Genomic DNA, 21,942 nt, shown 5'->3' with positions numbered 1-21,942 from the left:
TGCCCTCCTGCTGCTTGTCTTTTGGTGTTTTCACCTCAATACATCTTAGGAGTATTTCAGTAGGGATGACATCGATGGTATTGCCAATGGAGCTGTACTGCCTCTCTTTTTGCTTAGGAGTGAAGTCCTTATCAAGATGTCTCAGGAACTTTTGCAGCTATTTGTGATGAAACATCACCTCTTTTGCTGTAGGGATTGCACAAGAAACATCTGTGCCACTTGCTAAATAACGCTTTGAGATTGTTAATAATGTCTGGCATCTCTCACTGTAGCAATTAGCACAACCTGCTCAATGTGGAGTTGTGGAATGGCTGAAGTGTTTGCTTCAGACAGGAAGAATTAAACATTCTTTCCAACACAGAGTGCAGAACTTTTAAACAAAGAAGAACTTAAAAAAGCAAAGAAACTCTGTGAGGAATGAGAGTGAGCAGGTGCAAAGAGAGCTGTGTAGCATTTGCTGGGAGCTAGCGTCATGATGCATGGGTGGGTAAAAATTAACATTCGATAGCTCCACCAAGGGAGGGATAGCTTGTTTAGGTGAGCAGCTGAGCTGTTGAGATACTGAGTGAGATTTGTAGAACAGTTTTGTCATGTGAATTTTTACTACTTGCCTCTGATAACACTTCTGTTGTACTTTTTCAGCTGGATAGCATTGCTGGTGAGTGGGTTGCCCTTCCTCCACTGCCGTCAGCCAGGTGTCTCTTCGGGCTGGGAGAGTCAGACGACAAGATCTATGTAATTGCAGGCAAGGACCTTCGCAATGAGGAGTCTCTAGATTCAGTATTGTGCTATGACCCTGTGTATGTTTAAAATTTAATTCTGCCCAATGAGGACATATATACAGCCCATTGTTAGCTGAAGGAGCCTAACAGCAGTATTCTTTGTTCCAGGGCAATGAAATGGGGTGAGATCAAAAAACTACCCATCAAAGTATACGGCCATGCTACCATCTCAAACAATGGATTGATATATTCTCTTGGTGGAAAAACTGATGATAAGTAAGTCTCTAAGTCTTTTCATGATTATTTGGAACATTATTTGATGGGTCGTTTATAATTTTATGTCCTCACTCAGACATTAGGCTGTTCTCTTTTACATCTCTACATTAAATTTACTAGCAGTTTGCAGAAGGCAGCATGTTACAGTCTACAGGCTATCTTTTTCTCAATAAGGTAAAACTGCATGTAAGTTGTAATCTCAAATAGTTGTTTTAGCCATTTTACTTACTTCCAAGGGAAACTGCATACATGTTCATCACGGTTCTGAGGATCCTCTTTATAAGTGTTATTTCCTTCCAGACAGAAATGCTTAAATACCAAGGAACTACACTATCAGCTCTTCATTTTTTTTTTTCTCACCTGTAGTGCCTTTTATACCTAAATGTGTGTGACAAAAACAAAAAAAAAAAAAAAAAGACTTTTACTGCTACTCAGTGTGCGGTGGTATTTTCTTCAAGCAAGTGAATATTTTAAGTAGAACAAGATGTGACAAGTGCTTTTTAGACCTGTCCTGTCTATCCCCAGGTCGGATATGAGAGAGGACCTGATGGAGAGGAAGAGGGGCACAACACAGAAACATGCACAAGCTGCCTCAGCTAGGTCTCACTTGGAAGAAGCCAAAGTTCATTAAAAATGATTACAGTTTTCCTTTTTCTCCCCAGGAAATGTACTAATAGAGTATTTGTATACAATCCAAAGAAAGGAGACTGGAGAGACCTGGCTCCAATGAAAGTGGCTCGCTCAATGTTTGGAACAGCCATCCATAAAGGCAAGATTTTCATTGCCGGTGGTGTCACTGAAGAAGGCCTTACTTCATCTGTTGAAGCTTTTGATCTGACCACAAATAAGTGAGTGCAATGCTCAAGCTGTTTTTAAGCAAATGTTTTATCATTTAAAATCATCATTTAAAATCTTGAGATGGTCGCAAAGGTGTTCAGAAGCTGATATTAGAATAAAATTATCAAAACTTCATTATGATACCTCTTAACTTTTAAGAGGTCCTCAATGTACTTATTAATGTAAGTATTTAAATTGTAAATAAACACAGTTGGTTGTGATATCTACAGTGATGAGTGGCATTGCATCCATCAACCTCACAACACAAACTAAATTTCAAGACCTACTTTAAAAAGACCAAAAAAACCTACTAACAGCATTTGACAATAGATAAACGAATTATGCAAGTAATTCTGTAAGGTAACTTTGGACTCTATTGTATAGAAATCAACTGAAAGTAAAGGTAATTTTGTTATCATTATGTGTGGTGCGTTCTTACTCTTCCACTGTTGAGACAGGCGCAACCTGTGGTCAGAAAACATCTGCAGGCTATTGTCCTCATTTACTGTTTTGTTGCAGACAAATCACATTTGTAAGAAGCAAATTAGCTCACTAGTTTTGATGTTAACATTGTTTCAAAGTGAAATTTCTGTATGTTTTGTATGTTCCTATGTGTGGCTTGGAAGAATATTTGAAATTATGTTAATGAGCTCTATTAATTTATTCACTTATTACTCAAATTACTGCTTGAAATGAAAACTCATTTTGGAAACTACAGGGGTGAAAAAATGAGCAATAGGAGAAGAGACATAACAACTACCTAAAGCATATCAGTGATGGTGGGAAGAGGAGACCTGTAAGAACTGGTCTCTGGAAGGAGATAGATGTAATTCCATTGTACCAAGACTTTCATTCCTGCATGAAGTTCCTGCAAGGATGGAGAAACAAACTCACTGATGATTGATCTCAGCATTTTTTTCCTTTTACTAATCAGTTTCATTCAGTCAGTCCTCAAAAACATCATTTATATTACCCAGAGCTGTATTTTGGTGCTAACCATTTAGTAAACTTCACTTATATTTGACATGTATGTTTTTCTTTTTATCCATCTTCAGGTGGGAAATTGTGCCTGAATTTCCCCAGGAGCGAAGTTCTATCAGTTTAGTCACCTTAAGTGGATCTTTGTATGCTATTGGAGGTTTTGCAATGATTCAGCTCGAATCTAAAGAATTTGCACCCAGTGAAGTCACTGACATATGGAAGTAAGTTTAACTTTAATCATACCTTCCTAATAGAAAGCTCTAGTGAACAGTGATGTTTGTAGACAATAGGGAGTAACAGTAGTAGTACATTTATCTTCAGAAATGAACCATAACACAAGTTGCAAAGACTTGTTGACAAATAAAAATGTTTGTCAGAAAGTGAGGCATGCAAGATTTGGATATAATGACTACTTCAATCTACTAATGTTCAGCCTGGAGAAGTCTGAAGAGACCTAAAAGCAGCCTTTCAGTATCTAAAGCAGGGGCTGTAAAAAAAAAAAGGAGACAGACTCTTGCCTCCAGCAGGGTCTGTTGTGGTAGGACAAGGGGAAATGGTTTCAAGCTAATGGAGGGGACATTTAGATTGGACATGAGAAGTTGTTTTTTTTTTTACAATAATGGTGGTAAGGCACTGTAACAGATTGCCCAGATATGTGGAAGCCCCATCTTCGTAGACCTTCAAGGTCAGGCTGGATGGAGCTCTCAGCAACCTGACCTAGCACTGAGTTGGGCTAGGTGGCCTTTAAGGGTCCCTTCCAACTCAAACAATTCTGTGACACGTGGTAAAAGAGTAAGTGGCTGTCTCTGTTGGCAGGTTTAGCCTTTTAAGTGTGCCATAAAAACATTCTGGTTTACGACATTTTTATGCAATAAAGTCTGCATGTACAGAAAAGTTTGTATATATGTATTAATAGCCAGATGAGTAATTGTTCTGAGAAAAGTCAGAAGTCTGCTAGATTTATTTATGTCACAGTAGGAGTGATGAAATATTGTGTCTCTACTGTGACTCTTCCATTACTGTGCTAGACTGAAGGTGCTAAGTGGCAAAACCATAGAAAGAATGCCCATAAAAACCACTTTCGTATGTAAAAACTTGAAAAAATTTAGAAGGGATCTGCAGGAGGGGGAAACTTTTATAGAAGTGAAGTTTGAAACAGGCCGCAATGAGATCTAGGGTTCAGGAAAAAGTCAACCCACATGGACAAGAATGTCTTAAGTTCTAGAGAACAAAAGCAGCTTTTCGTAGCAATGCTCAGCACAAGCTTGCTACAAGCCTTTGGAACCTGTGGATTATTCTCCTTTTCTTAAACAAAGCTACATTTTGACCTTATTTTCTTAAATGCAGGTATGACGATGAAAAGAAGGAATGGATTGGTATACTGAAAGAGATCCGATATGCGACTGGAGCTTCCTGCTTGGCTACACGTTTAAATCTCTTCAAGCTGTCGAAGCTGTAAACAAAATGCTGAAAAATTCGATATGATGCAGGAGTTTTCATAGGCTCTTCTGAATTTGTTGCATGAAAACGTCTCCAGATTGTTCAGAGTTTTGTAGCAGCATACTGGTTATACTGTTAACTGTTAAACAGTTAATCTGTCTATCCAAGTCTTAAGGTATTTACTAGCTAATCAATAAGAAGTGAATTTTTGCTAACTTTTAAAATCCTGAAGAATTCTAATTAATGTTGATTAGAATAAATGAAGACTTCTACTCCATGGAAAATAAAACTAGTTAGATATCCTTACTCTCAGTCCAGGATAGTGGTGGCTAATCTGAAAACAGTGCTCAAGAATGAATGGATTAAGTTAAATACAACTAATAGGTGCTGATTTTATTCTCACCAGCTGTTTGTACAGCCTGATTTCTCCCTTCAACAATGTATGCAACTCCTGCATTCTTTAGTCATATTTTGAAAATATTTCCAATGGAGCCTTCTAAAAATAATTAATGTAGCCTGGAATTGAAGCGCATATTAAAAACAGAAGCACCAACCTTAGCCAGAGTAGGCAGCTGTGAGGGAAAAAAAAGAGAATTTTACATGGGTAATAGCTTTGCCTATTATGTTTTGGTTTCTCATGACAAGATTTCCATTTTTTTATGCTTTTGTATTTATTTCCAAAGCAAATATTTAATGGTAAGTTTTCTCAGAGATCTGAGGCCATTAAGAAGCATTCATGGAAAAATGCTAGAACAACTGCATGAGTAAGCACCTACCTAAGAAATAACTGATGCATTTTAATGTTTAAACTTTTAACTAGTAACGATTAAACTTCGTTTTTAATGCTGTTAAAATATTACATGATGGTGTCTTATATTTTGTGTAGATACACTTTCTGAATCCACTTTTAGTCAGTTTTAATCCTCTCCACATTGTGAGTACCATAACTCTATCCATACATAACTTGAATGTACCTGAACTGCAGAGTCCACCTCAAGCCCATGACCATCCCTGCATGATCCCTTCAGCTACAGCCACTGTCACGTTTTACACTCTCCGGCTGCTAGATGATGCCCACCTGTACAGAAGCAGGGTCACACAACAGCCCTCTGACTTGAAGGTCACCTTTGGCTATCTTAACTTCTATAATTATCTTCTCCATTTTACACAAAATATAATGTGCATACAGTCCTTCTATACACTGTGTATTCATTCTATACAATGGCACTTCCCCAAAGCACTCGTAGTTCTACAAGAGCCCTTTTCATCCCTTGTCAGTTTGATCAGAAGCACCATCACCATAAGCAGACAAGCATCTACTAGTACTCTCAGTCATCCCACATAGGAGGATTGCCTCAGGAGAACACTGCAGCTTTGGTCAGTTCTGTCTATTTTTCCTGGCTTTTCATCACTGCATTCATTTGGATTCAGTCAATAAAAAATACACTTTTCTCTTATTATCAAGATTTTGAACCAAAAAAAAACAAAGCCAGGTGCACAATGGTCAATTCAGAAATGTAGATGCTTACTTCTCCCAAGCTTCGAAGCACATGGTAAAAAGAATTTCTATTGCTTCTCTAAAAATGCAAGATCTGTAGGCATGTTGTAGATGTGAAACAGGGGCATAAGTTGCAATCAGTGTGAGGTAGTAGGAACTATAGCCAAACATGGCTGCTTCTGAAAATGGGCTGATCTGCCATAGTATAACCACCCTACAGTTTATTACTTTACAATTAACGTTCTCCTGGCTATTCCACTTTTTCCTTCTACATTCCAGTATCTTCTAGCTCCCGACAAAACCCTAGTTCTATGCGATCATAGGAAGCTGGTAATGTAACTGGCTGATGGTTTTAAAACACCACAAATAAAGCAATTTCACCACTGATAACCAAGGCAGCATTTATGACTCTCTGAAGACTTTTCTTGGTCTCAATTTCTGGTTTCAGTTTTCTGCCTTATTTTGTTCTTTTGTGCACTCATTTACAGAACAGGCAGCTTACACAGATTAATTTTGTTTTATTGCTATTAGAAAGGAGTGGTCCAACTCATAATTACAAACATTTTCACAAATTATCCGATCACTAATGGGTACCTATGTCTGACACAAACAGTACTTCCTCCTCATCCCTCAGTTATCCCTTCCAAGTTGAACTGGACCACAAGTGTTAATGGGTGACTGCCAGACCTCTCAAGCTACTTTACCTTTCAGGTATGTCAAGGCGTTACAGAGGATTCAAGCCTTCTTTTGTACATGCCGTATCACAGGGTAGAAAAAGCAAGCAGCTGGAGGTTCCTCACCACACCCTCCCCTGACATTGTCACCCACGTTCTCTCTGTTCTAGAAGACGAAAACAGAATGGCTGTAATAGCAGTCCTATTCTTAGTAAATCTACATTTCACTTTGTTAGTTTCACAGTACAGAGAGACTATGTTTGATCCCTATTGCTCATTTTGTCACATGCTGGAGGACAGGCATAGTTTCCACTCTATGTGCTACCTCCTCTTCCATAGTCAGTATTTCCAGCTCTTTCTTTGGACAGTTTAATATCTGGTCAAATCTCAGTAAGTAATAATGCAGTTGCATGGCAAAACAGTCACGGATCCATATACTTAAATAATAGCTTCCAGAAATGGGAGCTTTTATGCATCTCAATCACATCTTGTAGCATATTGTGACCAACCTTCTAAAACCCCTAACAAATGTAGGATCCAGTCTCATGACACCTAATGCCCTATGGCAAGCCTTAGTCCAGCTGAATCATAGACAAATTTTAGCAGGTATTCCAGGGTTACAAGAAGTTTAATGTTATACAAAGTGTATAAAAAAATTTACTTGTAATTAAATCTTTGGTATCACTGAGCTTCATATAGACGTTTTCTCAGATACTCAAGCTGCTCAGGTTTTGTGGACAGAACCATAGAATTCCATTCAAAGTGAGGAATCTGTAGAACAAAGTGACACAAACTTAGTGCTAATGTTGCCTGACACAAGTCACAGTCTTACACCACAGAAAGGATCTACTGTTCTTCACATTAAAATATTTTATCACACATTCCCTTCTGTCAGTTTGCTTCCACAAAGTAATAGTTGCAGAGATGAAAAGCAGATACCCATATAATACAGGCTATGACAACTCCATTACCCCATCTTTCACCTGAGGTATTTTGAAACCCATTAAGAGAGAAAAACCCAAGGTCACCAGTTTGCTGTGCTAAAGTATCAAACTGAAATGGCGTGTCAGGGCAATAAAAGAAAGGATGTTTGTTTTGTTTGGGGAAACAAACAAACAAACAAAACCCAAACAAAAAAGTTTAAGCTTATAGAAGGCTTCCCATTAAAATCAGAGTAGGTGATATAGGTATTGATATATCTATACGGGAGAATCAGTATTCATCATGAGTCCCCTAATATGTCTGTGCTCCTGAGTGGGAATTTACACTGGTCACTAGCTTTGCAGTCACAGTACTACCACTCCACAACCAGCCAGCCTCCACCACCCTCTTCAAGTTGCCATAACTGGTTCTGTGTGTGCAATGAGAGTGTGTTCAATTTTTTCTCATATAAAAATCTTTGCTGAATTGAAACTCCTGTTTCATATTTTCTCCTTTACTCAGGCTATGTTCAGATTGCTAGTTTGCCTGCACTGAGGTAACACTAGGACTTTTTGACTCCAGCTTTTCTGCAGCTGCTGTCAGAGATGTTAAGTTCTATTAAGTCTATAAATTGCTAGAAATTACTCCTCTAAATTAAAAAATTGCTCTCACTCAGTAGATGCTTTTAACTATCAGATGAAAACTGTCTTTAAATCTGTTGGAAGGAAAATCCATCAATCTGCACAACCAACACAACTCAACAGAAGACAAAATATTGTTGGCTACTCACCTGAATGACCCGATACCCCAGTATTTCCAGGTGTCGTTTTTTCACTGCAGGTTCTCCTTTCAGGTGGCGTGAATCTTTACTAAAAGCTTTCGAATCAAGAAATTCCAAAGCAATTCTGCAAACAAACAAACAAAAAAGTGTACTTACTTTCAGATAAAGTAAAATTTCTAGTTCAGCATTGACAGTTGCAGGAAGACTTTTGCAAGATAAATCTAACAGTTCATAGACAAAGAAAATTAAACAACTCCCTGAAAGTAGACAAAATGTTTTTCTTACATCTATTTGGAGATACTTGAACTTTAGGAAGAACACTTCTTTCTTTCATCTGCTCTGTTCAAATGGCAAAACCAGCAAAACCAGCAGGATTACGTTAGAAGAGGTCAGAGTATTCCAATGTCATAAAATACACATTTCAAGTATATCTCTATCTGCTCTACTGTGCTGAATTTGGCTGAGGTGGATTTAATTTTCTTCGTAATGTCTAACACAGTGCCATGTTTTAGACTGGTAGCCAAAAGAGTGTTGATAACATACCCATGTTTTGTCTGTTACTACATGCTGCTTACACAGCAATCAAGACCTTCTGCGTCTCACTCTGCCCCCACAGAACGTAGGCTGGGTTTGGCAAGAGGTTAGGAAGGGACCAGCTGAGACAGCTGACCTCAACTGGACAAAGCAGTATTCCATACCATGTAACATCATGCTCCTCAATAAACTTTTTTTCCAAATTAATCATTGCCTGGCAGCTGGCTGCACTTGGTCTGCTGGTGATAAGTGGCTGCATCTCCATCACTTGATTTTTCTTTCATTTAACAAAAAAACAAACCTTCTTCACTTATCAAACTGTCTATATCTTGACCTAAGAGATTTTTTTTTTTCCCCTCTCTTTTTTCCCTCCAGATTCTGTTCTCCATCTCACTGGAAGTAGTAAGTGTGTGAGTAGATGGAAGCTTAGCTGCTGGCTAGGGTCAAACCACTACACACAGAAAGGCTAAATCTAATACAGTTTTTAGAAAAAGGAATAGAAAAATAAATAGCCCAAGTGTTCCATCGACTATTTAGGACATAAACAACAAAAATTTGGTCTGAATATGATCTAAAGCTTGAAGAGTGTAAGAATTCCATGTACTAACCTCTGAGCCCCTTGTGGCAATGCCTTTCTCTCTTCATCCTTGATGTCATGTCTCAAGTGTATTCCACTCAAATCATCCAGAAGTATATTCTGAGTCATGTAAGAAAGAGGCTTTTTATTTTTATCCAGAATGCATTCAAAATCTGTGAGAAAGCATAACAGATGAAAACAGACAGAAAAAGGGAAAACAGTTTGTTCAGCGCAGTGTTTGCTTCTGGACAAAACTAAGTGACAACCATCATTAAAGGTATCCAACATTTGTACCTGAATTATGCAAAACTGTTAGAAAGTGTATTCTACACAAACCGCCAAAACAGGTATTTCTTATTTGTGGAATCTTGTGGCCTTCAAATAGACAGCCCCAGGGCCTTGCCAGCCCTTGGTGACACTAGTGCTGTCAGCAGTCTCCAAAACAATCCTTGAAGTTGGAACTTCTCACCTATTTCATAGTAGTACGGTGTGAGAACAGATACTCTTGCATAATGGCTTCCTCCTAAGATCTCTGCCAGCATTCTGTGAAAATGCTGTCGCAGTGGATTTATTCGGCTAATGCCTACAAAGACAAAACAAAGAATTAATAAGTCAAAATACACAACAGCTGAAGTTCTGAAACAGTACCTTGTGACATTGCACTTTTGATAGCCAGCCTACTGAATTAAAGCAGTGATCCTTGGTATTATTCCATCACAATTCAGAGGTCGCATCATCATATTTTGGGTAGAAAGTGAAAGGTACCTACTAAGCACAAACTGCAAATACAGAATTTCCACCTCCTTTTTCCTACAAGCACTTTGGTTGCAAGTTTAATCAATTGAATTTTGTTTTTATTAGACTGTTAAATAAGTATTTAATAATTTTGCATCCATTACAGGCATAGTCTGCTGTTATTTCTCCATGTGTTGCAGATTGTTTAATACCTTGCTCCATTAAACATCTTCAGTCTCATAGATTAGAAAGCAGATTAGTCTGACAGATAGCAAAGCAGAATTAATACCGTAAGAATTAATGGAGGAGACATTGTGTTTGCATCAGCTAGACTTCCTGAGATCATTGCTGTTCTGAAAGTTCTCAGCTGCTACATCTATGAGACTGAACACCTGACCACTCCATTTCACACCCTTGATGGACCTTGACTCTTTTGAAGAAGATGACAGCAGTTTAGCTTCCTAATGGCTAAGTCATCAAAGTGTTCCATTCTGAAAACACAGCATCTCCTCCAGTAGACAATCTCGATGATCCCAATTCCTACACCATCCTCCATGTCATATATACCAGCTGTATTTTGTTTAAATCGTATTTCTTACATATAAATACCTCCTCTCAAGTATATCGGTTCTCCTGGGAAGAAGTGCCTTGCTGTTTTGCACCTATTAAGTGTCCACGAACAACTGCCTAGCAGACTGTTGAAAACAGACTATTATAATAACAAGGGCAGCTCTCCTCAATGACTTACCTTTACACAAGACACGCTGGAAATAGTGCTCATGAAACCAAGGGATGTGAAACTCCGGACATTCCAGACAGACTGCTCTGTTCAGTTTCATAAGCCGTGAGCGGACCCTCTGCCTTAAGGTATCAGACAGAACTAAATTAAACAACATAAAAAAAAGTGTGAACTGTAAAGTGAAAAACCCATTATAATCAACTAGATGGATACTTCTGAATCATTTACTAAAAATAAGATAGCTTTATACTATGGCATTTATAAAATTCATGCTACACAATTTTAGAAGGCTTCACTAAATCCCTGACAGAAGAAAATAAAAATAAATTTTGCTCAATATTGGGAGCAATAGCATGACAGAAGAAAGCAGTGATTTAAATTCTCATCGTTTATCTTTTGATGGCAAAATGGTAACAGCACATCAGTAGCAAACAAGGACAGGGAACAGTCAAACAAGCATTCAATCTCTTATTTAGGAAGTAGAGTCCAGTGGGACACATTTTTTGCAGACCAGAATTCCACATTATTTCTTGAGCTTTGGACTGCAACAATTTCTTATAATAGTACTATCTTCAGGTAATTTTATTTTCATTAAAATTAAGTATACCAAGTGCATTAAATCAACTACAATTTTTTTTGAGTGAACTTGTCTTATTTGGCAACATCATCTGTAATATATGCCAGTACTTCGAAAATATAGATTTTGTTTATTCCTTCCCTTTTAGTATTCAAATACTGACTAGATCATACAGAGCAGTCTTTCCAGAAGACCAAACAATGTACAATCTACTTCTCAAGTTACATACATGACCACAATTCCATTTTATACCAAATGTTACATAACCCAATTCATCAGAGCTAGATATTTACCTTCAAGTTGAGCATCCAATCTGCTTAGGAACGAAACATCAAATACTGTCTTTATGAGAGCTGGAGGAAAATACCCAGCCACTGCCAAAATGTAACCCAGCAGCACCAAGTGATGAGTTTCAAAACAACCTTTACAAATGAAACAGAAATCCATATTTACACTACAGGGCATTGAAAGGATTTTTGTAATGCTTTTCTGCTTCCCAAGTCTCTCTTATTTAAAAAAAAAAAAAAAAAAAAAAAAAGCTAACTCCACAATAGATCTACACATTTTCCCCTACAACTTAGGCATTTTTGGTGAGCTCTAAAATATGTCCTGCTCTCAAGTAATGATTCTTTGGGGAATGCCAAAGCAATTATTTTCAATGACAGCACAGTACATTAATCAGACTTTTCAGTTTCTTTATACTATGCTCAAGATAGTTTGCTGGTCCTGTACAAACAGTACTTTGTAAAGAGTGAAATGAAGCCAGAAAACCCCACAGAAATATATGTTTAATTTCACAGAGCACACAGACACGTTTTTTCACTTGGCTTAAAAAATGCCATCATACACACAGTTTTGTCCAGTACAAATAAAATGTTTCAGCAGCACTCAGCCCATGTTCCTCTAATATACTTACTCAAGTTAGAAGTCAGATGTTGGATACAACTCTGAAAGAACTCTTCATTGGCAGGAGGATCATAGTTCAGAACAGAGAAAAGATAGACAATGAAATACATTTCCAGTGGGTGGATCTGGGGAAAAAAAGTATCCTAAGTTGAGCCGTTGAAAAGTATTCTAAAATTGTTTTGTAGTAAAAAGGATTTTATAAATTATTCGGAATATGGAAACTCAATGATGAAGGACTTTTTTGGGTTTTCTGTTTTTGTTATTTTCTGGTCTTCAACTTCTCCTAGATAAAAACATAAAAATAACAAAATGCACAAGTCATTAAAATTGCAACTATGGCTAAAAATCAAAAGCTGTTAGATGAAGGTGATCCAAGTGCTACTATGTGCTTAGACTTTAAGATTTTTAAAAGATTTCCCATCCAATGTTTTTTTTTGTTTGTTTGTTTTATGAACTACACTGTTGCAAGACAAAATAGAATGTCTTTTACATGAGTTCCTAATTTGGGGGCGGGAAGGAAGGAGGAGAACGTATTGAGAAAAGAGTGTCTTTGACCAAAAACTCAGGCTATCGAGGAGATCCACACAAGAATGGTTAACAAAAAATATATACACCATGCAATGTGACTATACTGTAAAGAGGTAAAAGGAATATTTAATATGATCAAATGAAAACCTGAACACAAAGGATTCCATTTGACCTAATGCTGACTGAACAGGAACTTAAGAAAGGAAAAGTAAGGAGAAGAAAGTGCAAAGTAACATGTGGAAGTAAAACAGCTTTCAGTGGACAAAGAGAAAGACAAGTGCTGAAAGAGTTACAGTGAAAAAACTCTTAGAGGCACTGTGGATTTTTCTCTGAAAAACATTAATTCAATGCTCAGGAGAACTGTTCAGCGCTCCTAGCACTGCGCTATTCAAGTCCGCCAACTGAAGAAGGATGCAGAACAAGAAAAAGTTCTAGGAATGTACCTTTCTGTGCAGAGCCACACCAAACCGTTTTTAGCACATATCCATGGAGATGCTGAACACAGTTCTTAATATAAATTGACATGTAGGGAAAATTTCAGTAAACAGTTTTAAGGAAGGAATGAAAGGAAATGTGTTTAAACAATCATTCTTACATTATTAAAAACAAAAATAAAAATCACTAGTAGTGCATGAAAAATTAGCAGATTGAAATCCAGAAAAAAAAAAGCATAGGACAGATTCAAAAACAGCTATTAAAGAAAATTATCTACAGGCCACTTTAGCCTGGAAAATCTCAGCATCTGTGAAAGGCTGTTCCAGGGAGATGATCTCAAAACCTTCATTTGTCTTTGCTACAAAACCACATATTCTCACGTTTGTCAAAGCCTGGATTCTGAGCTAGAATGACTTCTGGTCCAACGCAAGAGCCATTATAAGCTGTGTGCATCATGGAAAAGGACGAGATAGCTACAGTAATTTAAATATCTACTCCCAAAGCAGAGGCCAAGCCCAAATCTGCATAATTTTAATTTCGTTCCACCAATAAAAAACTGCTGTACATAAAACTGCTCAAGTGAGCTGAAAAGGTGAATTGTGTAAACTCACTTTAAAAAAAAAAAAGTTATATGTTTAATCAAAATTCAAGAGAAGCAAACAAACAACTAGGTAAAACCATAAAAGTCAAGATTTCCAGGCTTGAATTCTATCCCATTTGCTACTAACCTGTCCTTTTCTAATTGAAGAACTTACACAGTAGATTAAAAGAAAAACTATAATACCTTGTTTATATTTTGAACAGTCACAGATGCTATTCTGTCAAGTAATGAAGGACAGCGATGGTTTGTTTTTACGAGAAAAATAGACAACTGTAACATATTTGCCCATGTTACTTGATCTATCAAACGTCGACACGCAGCCACAGTCTCCTCACTAATGACTTCCTGCAACCACTCTCCATTCACATGTGTGAGTTCTTCCAACAGGAGATTTAAGTTCCTGGCTTCCTGAAGTCTCTGAAATCCATAGTCATTTAGTTTTTGCAGAAGCTTTACATGTAGCTCAGAAGTGTTTTGCCACTGCAACTTGTCATAATGATTCCATTTGACAAGAGCTGTAGCAATGCAACTGAGGTTTTGGAGCCTGCATTGAGGTAAAACTGCTGTAGCTTTGTTTATAATGATCTCCTCCACTTGAGAGGATGGAAGCATGGCCAGTGTGCGAATTATTGCAGCAGTATCAGCAGGTATGACACTAGATCTTAGAAAACTGAAAAGAGACAGAAAGAAAAACAGGCCATCAATATTGACAGAGTGCAAACATTCGCTTATTTTTGGTTTTGTTTTTTTTTAGACAGCAAACAAATTCATAAAATCACAGAATGGCCTAGGCTGGAAGGGACCTCAAGGATCATCAACTTCCAAAGCCCCTGCCACAGGCAGTGTTGCATCTAAGTTCTATTCGAAAAGGCAAGAGTAGTACATTGTTTCAGGAATAAAAGAAACACAAAATCAGTGGCACAAAATTCACACAGACAGTGACTATCTGTACTTTTTTTTTTTTCTATTTCAACATTAATTTCTTCCTTCTAACATTCAAATCGAAAAGAGGAAGATGACAGTGAGCATCTTAGCTGGTGAGGCTTGAAGTGTTACTGAGAGCACAGAAGCACTCACTAAGGAAGATCTGCCCTTTGTTAACTCAGTTTGTGGGTTCCTAGGTCAAGGATAATTTCCACAAAAAGTGAAAGCAGTGGTGGCAGATCTCTTCACAACAATGAGAACTAACTAGAAAGTTCTTTGTTCTGTAGAAGAGTATTTCTACTTTGTACTCTCACTTGTTCCAACCATGATATCCTTACTTACTTTTCATTGACTGCTTCTTCAAGTATCAAAGAAGAGCTTAATACATGCCCTTCCTACATAGTATCAGCCAAAATTTTCTATTCAATGTCTCTATGTTGCAGTAGCCAGTGGAGGGGGAAAAATAATGTTTTAAAAGGCATCACTTTTATTGGAAGATACTACTAGATCTACAGCCAAAACAAAACCCATTTCATATCCTTTGATTTATGTGTTTGATCAAATTAAATCATTGTAATAGCTTGTTACTTCTTCGTATTTCAGAAAAACAAATATTTTAGCTTGTCATTTAAAATATTAACTAGACTACTGTGTAATACTTCAATTAAATAAGACACCGAATTTTATAAAAACAAACACTTACCCAAATAACAACATTTTCAGCTTGGCAAACAACTCCTGATCATGGCAATGCAACAACACCAAGCACTGTGTTAACTTTACCAACTGCGATACGTGATAGCTATCCAAGTGTCTGTGCAGAACAGAAACCATTCTGAATACAAACAGAAAAAGATGATGTGGTATTATGCTAATGCAAAAGATACTGCTGAACACAACACCCCAAATGAAGAAGGGGTTCCCCATGTTGCACAGTAACTAAATAGACAATTATATACACCTGCACTCTTCTCCATCTCAGTTTTGTTGTTCAGTTTACAATTGCAGAGAATCTGGCTTAAGTTCTTAAGACTTAGTAGTTCAAGTTAGGGCACAATAACTTTTGAAGAAACAACTCACATTAGTAACAGGACAGCCAGACAGGGTATACACTCTGCAACTTACTACATTCTCATTTGTCTCAGCAGTATACAGTAATTCTCACAGGCTAAGTTTACACAAAACAGATCACATAATAGTAAATAAGCTAAAAGCTATATTACCATAACTTGCTAGAAATGAAATGCCCTTCTGTGAAATTCCTGAATTACTCAATCACTTCAGGGTCAAATTGTGGTATTCTAAAGTCTGTAACAGCTAACTATATGCAGAGTGCATGTGTTTGTAGGTGACACACTCTCCACTCCCGAAGGATACCGTATATTTTTTCTTAATACATTAAAGTAATCTATAAGCTATAGAACACAATTACTTTGTAGTCTTTACAAAATTACTTTTCAAGCAGATGAGAATGTCTACATTTCATTTTCTGCATTGTCTTCAGTATCACTAATGCTTGATGACTGCTAAATCCTTCTGCGATGAGTGCTGCAGTTGTTAGCAACCTAAAGAGAAGAAAGAATTTATTTTCCAAAAACTGCTGAAAAGTCACAGCAAAGATTGTAACAATATTCCTTGTCTGAAGAGGGAAAGAACAACAGACTAAATCAGGAAATACAGGAAAACAGATTCTCCCCAACTAGATAATTCTATGTTGTGAACCAGTCTTCTGAACAGCATGGCACAGACAAAGATGCAAAAGTACTAAATCAGGACACTGAGTCCAACACTTCTGAAATTAGTCAAAAATAAAAACTCACCACCAACCAGCAAGCTACAGATCACAAAATCAAATATGAATTGAACTGATTCTGGGCCAAATAAGGCTAATAACTTGTGCTGCGTCATTTTGACTTTCATGATAAAGACAAAAAGATCTGGGAAAAGGTTTTGGCCAGTTTAACTGGCTAAACTTATTCTAAGGAAAATAATTTATTGTGTAAGTTATGGTAAAGAATATCCAAAGATTTGAAGAGAAGGAAATACTACTGAAGTAAAGTCTGAAAACATTGCTAATCATAACTAATACAATAAATTCTGCCTAAGACTTTGAGAAAACCATGAATAATACCAGGATTTTGTGGCACAAAAAAATGCAGGCAGACCAAGATCTGCAATGTAATACAGGGCTCCGATTGCTGAATTCATGCTGGAGGATTCCCTGCTGCCACCCTTTCATATTGGATATGGTGTGGTTAGGGGCCAGACTCAGTGATCTGGGGTTTGGGCTCAATGACCTTAGGGGTCCCTTCCAACCTCTACAATTCTGTGATTTTGTACACCAAACTGGGATAGGACAAGACTCCAATTGTTTCAGCTACTGCAGATCTTAAAAGGAAAAAATGTAATACACACTATTACATATATTTCTCAGGAAAAAGACAAAAAGTTTGTTACCACTATCCACAGTGGAAGGAAATAATAGGAGACAGAGCAACAAGATGGTCTTGAGTAACAGTATTCCCATGCACCTTAGTTACTAGATACAACTTCCTACACAAAACAAAGTGCTTTCTGTAATGAAACAATTCATTGCTATAAAGTTAGGAGTAGAAAACCTAATCATCAGATGTCATAGGTAGACTCAGAAATTCCCCAAAACACCAACAGATTTTCAATTTCTGTGAAAGACTATGTAAAAACAATACCTGTTAAGAATCTTACCTTTCTCTTATCTTGGACCCAGCCATAGGCCCAAGAACAAAAAATAATTTTGCAAAGGCTTCAGGATCATGGTAATCATCTATTGATTCAGACAGCAGCTGTTTAGCAATCAAGCGGAACTCTGCATTGTCAAAACCCAGCTGCTCATACAGTCCAAAAATAAGACAAATGTTGTCTAAATCAAGGTGAGAGGTGCTTTTTAAGAAAATCTTGTTGCATTTTTCTAGCAAAGAAGGATACATCAGTTTACTAAGTTGAAGAAACTGTACAATTCTTTTGGCGTAGTTGAAGTGGACTTCTTCTCCCAGTAGTTGTTCTACCTTCTGTAGTAATCGGTCCTGAAAACTCCGTGAGATGACACCAGATATACTGATCATCAAAACTGACAAGATCCTAAAAAATTCAAGAGACTTTAAGCTTACACATTGAACATGGTTAAGTAACACATTTTAGACTTCTCAAATAAACTAGCCAAATAAAGGAATGTTAGTTAGGATGTTGCTGGCTGTTCACAATCTAATGTACAAAAAACAGTTCAGCAAAAAGCCTTTGTTCCAATAACTTAAAAATTCTGCTTTTAGAGAATTACTGAAATGATTGGGATTTTTTAACTCTTACAAAGTTGTTTGTGTAAAAGTGCTTGCCTAAGGCAAACTCCTGACATGTCTCATTTAAATTTGCAAAAAGATCTTTAATCTTCAGTGAAAAATTAAAGAAACCCAAACAATTGCCAGGAGACAGAACAGGGAGAAGAGTTGCCATCAATCCTAAAGAAAAAAATCCCTTCCTAACAGGATAACTTCAGACAAAGGGGAGTCAGTTGTGCAAAGAAATGCGGTCTCATTCAGTTAAATTCATAAGTTGGCTCTGTGTGCCCAAAAATAAATAAATAGAGACTGGAATAGTAATAAATGGTGCTGGAAAAGGCAGGGGGGGAAAAAGAGCAGCATTTGCTATAATGGCCCAGGGAGAAGAGAGGCAGGAAAAATAAACTTGGACTTTTTGGCCTAGGGTTCTACTTTGGTACTAAGAGACATGGTTCTAGCGGGGAAATATTGGCAGCAAGTGGATGGTTGGACTGGATGGTCTTAGAGGTCTTTTCCAACCTTTGTGATTCTATGATTTAACTCAATTTTAGCATCAGGATAATGTAACAGACACCTCAGCAAAAGAACTGATTGATTCACCCTGACAAAAAATGCTCTGAAGATAAATAAAAACAGATTTAAGATTCCTCATCACTATTCATCATGTCATAACAGAGAAACTACTAGCCTCAAGGAAAACAGACATCTGGTGAATTGACCTGTATATTCTCAGAAAAGTTCAGAAGAAATTTAGAATCAGATTAAAGGAATATCTTTTATTCCACTTTAAGTGAAACATTAGTTTTAGTTAGGCACTTAGATTGTTTACAAATAAATTCTTCAAAAAGTAATTGGGATATTGTTTTAACCTGAGTAAACTTTTTTGTGAAAACCAATGCACAAATCACATCTTTTCCACAAAGCCCAAACTGAATTAACCTTCAATTGAGAAAAACTGAAAATGTTTAACCAAAAAAAAAAACCCCCTCACCCAGAACAGTAATTGTGACATACTGTTTCCCACACTACTCAGTTTCACTTTGACACTTACCTTATATCCTGCACAGAATCCAGTTTCATGTCCACAAGATGTGCTATTTTACCAGTTAGGGGACTAAAATGTCTGCGCTGCTTATGTAAACACAGTGCAAATTTGGACAAAGCTGGTAAACTAAGGCTGTGAAGACATCAAACAAAGACAGAATATTTACTTTTTATTTCTAGTGAATAACTGAAAGCAAAAATCTAATTCAACAACTATATAAATTGTAGGTAACATTCAAATTACAAAACGGGAACAAAATATTTACACATTTCCTGTGACATAGTGATATCCTGAACTCAGACAAAATGCTCAGGTATTTTACAAGGAAGCATATTGCTTGTACAAAACCCTACACAACCCAGAAGTCAATACTATTTAAGAAGCCAGGATAACCTTGTGTGAAGCAAACCACACCTACAACTTACACTTTTCACAAAGCATACTAGTTCAGTACTTGCCTTTCTAATCTTTTCCACGCTTCTGTAACAAGCACTCCTGCCAAGGAATCATGGCTTTCCACACTGAGCCTTCAGAAAAGTCAAAGACACAGCGGTTTGAAAGTTTGCTTAAGAAATTAAAAGAAATAAATAGAAGATAAAAATGTCTTCCCATTATTTATCATGCTTTACCTTTCTATTGTTCCTTCCAATCAAACAAATGTACCCAAAAACACATTGTAAACATTTATGCATTCATAATCATAATTCTACTTATCAGGAGTACAAAACATATCAACCCTGCTTGGATCTGGCACAGGAAGTTAGATTTCCTTACAGCTGGAGTGTTACTCCAAAAACACCCTCCCCTCTTATTACCAGATGCACAATACATAGATGGGAAAATCAACTTAATACTGCTTACCTCAGTATACTATACAGAGTGTCCACTATTGCCTCATTATCCATGTGTTCTACATTGTTTTCTGCTAAAAAGCAAAGAGTTAGAAACTGGGAGTGATTTCTTACATAGTCAGAAGTCCTTAAGAGAAGTGGCTTCTTCTTCTGCAACTGCCATAACACATTCAATGCAATTCCCACATGCTTTTCAGAAAGCCTGGCCTTGTTCTTGCCAACAAGGCTGAACACTTCATCTTCATGGGTACAGTTATTAATCTGGCTCAGAAGCAGATCGTTGCTCAGAGTTCGGGCTTGGTAATGTCTCCATGCAGACAAGCAAACTTGCCTCAAACAAAGCATTTTTCTAAGTCCATCAGCTACTTTAACAGTGTCTAGAAAGATTCTTTCATTTTTCACAGCAAAGCACTGTCTCACAGAAGAAACTTGGGCATCTGAAAAATGGGCACTTCTCTTCTTTTCATCCTGTGTGGTTACTATATTGATAACTCAGTTCTGAGGTACCTGTAGTGAGACAGAATTAAAGCAGTTACACAGTCATAAATCCTAGCTAAAAATCGATGTATCTGCCTTTTAATGTAGTAGTTAATGTAAGCTTAAAAAAAAACCATGCTCTGAATTCTTCTGAGAGTGAACAAAGAACATCAAAACACCCAGAAGTGTTAAGAAAAGGCTAATAATTACCTCTGGTAATAACTTTCTAAATAAATTTAAAAAATACTTCCATATTTAAAAAGCTACCCCAAAAATGCATGTGCTGCCATGCTAATATTGAGAAGGCAAAGATGGGCTTTTTCACGTGCAAGGAGAGCACAAGTCACTGAGACTTGCCTTCATACGGAAGCATGAGTGAGCACAAGCTCCTGAGCTCCAAACTATTTTAACTTATGATGCCTCATAACATGATTTTTTTTCCCTGTGCAAAATGAAAGCATGCAAAAAGGTACACATTTTCCAGTTATTACACAGTAAGTAATTTTTTAATAATGAATTTGCCTTCTACTCCCTCTTTTACAGGCTGCTTTTATTGCTTCTGCCTGCTTCATTCCTTGTGCTTACAAAGAAATTTATCCAATTTATCACTGGGAAAATTTATGTGGTGCTATTTATTCCATGCAGTGTCCAGAAGAAGTTTGGCCTTTCCATCTAATGACACAGATACACGCTGTTAGAATTAGGAAGGACCTCTTATAAGATTTCATAAAGTGGATTAGACAAAGTGAAACACAGACCAAAGGACGATCAAGCCACTGCTAAATCACAACCCAGCAATCTTCAATAAAATCTTAAGTCCTAAGCTTACCGCTGTTACAAGACTGCCAATCCTCCACATTTCTCAAGTTATCAACAAACGCCGCATAGATGCATATGCATAGAACCAAACATGCCTAGTGATGATAGCCACAAGCAGCAATCATCAGTGGTTGTACCAATGGCTTTTAAACAGAGGCCACAATACAGAGCTGTCAGAATGAGTGAATCGTCTTCTTCCCTGTGCTAGCAGCTGGGAGCAGGGACAGCAATGCAGAACAACCTGCAGGCCGGTTCCGAGCACTGCTTTTTCTGGAAAGTATTCAGCAGATGGAAGGGATTTGACACAAATCTACATGATTTTAAGCTGTAACTTATTTTAACGTCTTCTAAAAAACAAAAACAAAAACAAAAAAAAAAACCAAGAAAAATGCCAAGTGTTTTGAAAATTAGAAGCACACAGATTCAAGCCAGGAAATGTATACCTCCCTCAATAACTACTTCTATTTACTGTGCAGAACATAAACTAAAAGCACAGGAAGGTATCTAAAGTCATTTAATATCAGTGGAAATGCAAAAAGCATTCTCAAAACTGCATTACAAACTACAGAAAGCCCGGAAACCCTCCGCTCACCGAGGAGGACAAGGACACACGCTGACGATACGGCAGCACGGAGAGCGGCCCCGCGCAGCCGCAGCCTAGCGCTCCCTCGGCCGCGTCGGCGTGTAAGGGGAAGGGGGGCAGCGGGAAGCTCCGAGCCCGACTCACGGCGTCGGCCTCAGCCCCGCGGCGCT

At 37.4% G+C, this 21,942-nt stretch overlaps 2 protein-coding genes across 8 annotated transcripts; one reads left to right on the top strand and one right to left on the bottom strand.

Annotated features, from left to right (window-relative positions):
• Positions 1-549: 549 nt before the first annotated feature.
• Positions 550-5,115, top strand: LOC116216843 (kelch-like protein 41; the record flags this gene model as incomplete). The annotated part of the gene is made up of 5 exons (XM_031554298.1): positions 550-800; positions 891-998; positions 1,661-1,846; positions 2,891-3,037; positions 4,164-5,115. Coding segments are annotated over 5 exons (804 nt in total), but the record flags the coding sequence as incomplete, so codon positions are not given.
• On the bottom strand, positions 1,355-21,935 carry FASTKD1 (FAST kinase domains 1). 7 transcript variants are annotated; one of them, XM_019617179.2, is made up of 16 exons: positions 21,782-21,934; positions 19,904-20,400; positions 19,501-19,569; positions 19,049-19,174; positions 17,411-17,803; positions 16,141-16,251; positions 15,390-15,521; positions 13,946-14,432; positions 12,209-12,323; positions 11,586-11,714; positions 10,725-10,856; positions 9,711-9,824; positions 9,273-9,414; positions 8,140-8,254; positions 7,090-7,199; positions 1,355-1,376 (listed from the first exon to the last, which is right to left on the bottom strand). In XM_019617179.2, exons 2-15 carry the CDS (start codon positions 20,236-20,238, stop codon positions 7,110-7,112), a joined length of 2,490 nt encoding a protein of 829 aa, XP_019472724.1. In that variant the 5' UTR covers positions 20,239-20,400; positions 21,782-21,934; the 3' UTR covers positions 1,355-1,376; positions 7,090-7,109. The 7 variants fall into 7 exon arrangements, 6 of the variants coding, with proteins under 6 accessions (XP_019472724.1, XP_019472722.1, XP_019472723.1 ...); XR_002116731.2 differs by lacking the exon at positions 1,355-1,376 and adding an exon at positions 4,888-5,334 and having other exon boundaries at positions 6,459-7,199; XM_019617177.2 differs by lacking the exon at positions 1,355-1,376 and adding an exon at positions 4,888-6,594.
• Between the last annotated feature and the right edge of the window lie 7 nt (positions 21,936-21,942).

This window comes from Meleagris gallopavo, chromosome 7 (assembly GCF_000146605.3).
Source record: "Meleagris gallopavo isolate NT-WF06-2002-E0010 breed Aviagen turkey brand Nicholas breeding stock chromosome 7, Turkey_5.1, whole genome shotgun sequence".
In the NCBI taxonomy this organism is placed as follows: Eukaryota; Metazoa; Chordata; class Aves; order Galliformes; family Phasianidae; genus Meleagris; species Meleagris gallopavo.
Note: the sequence above shows the minus strand (reverse complement) of the source record. Positions and strands in the feature narration are given on the sequence as shown.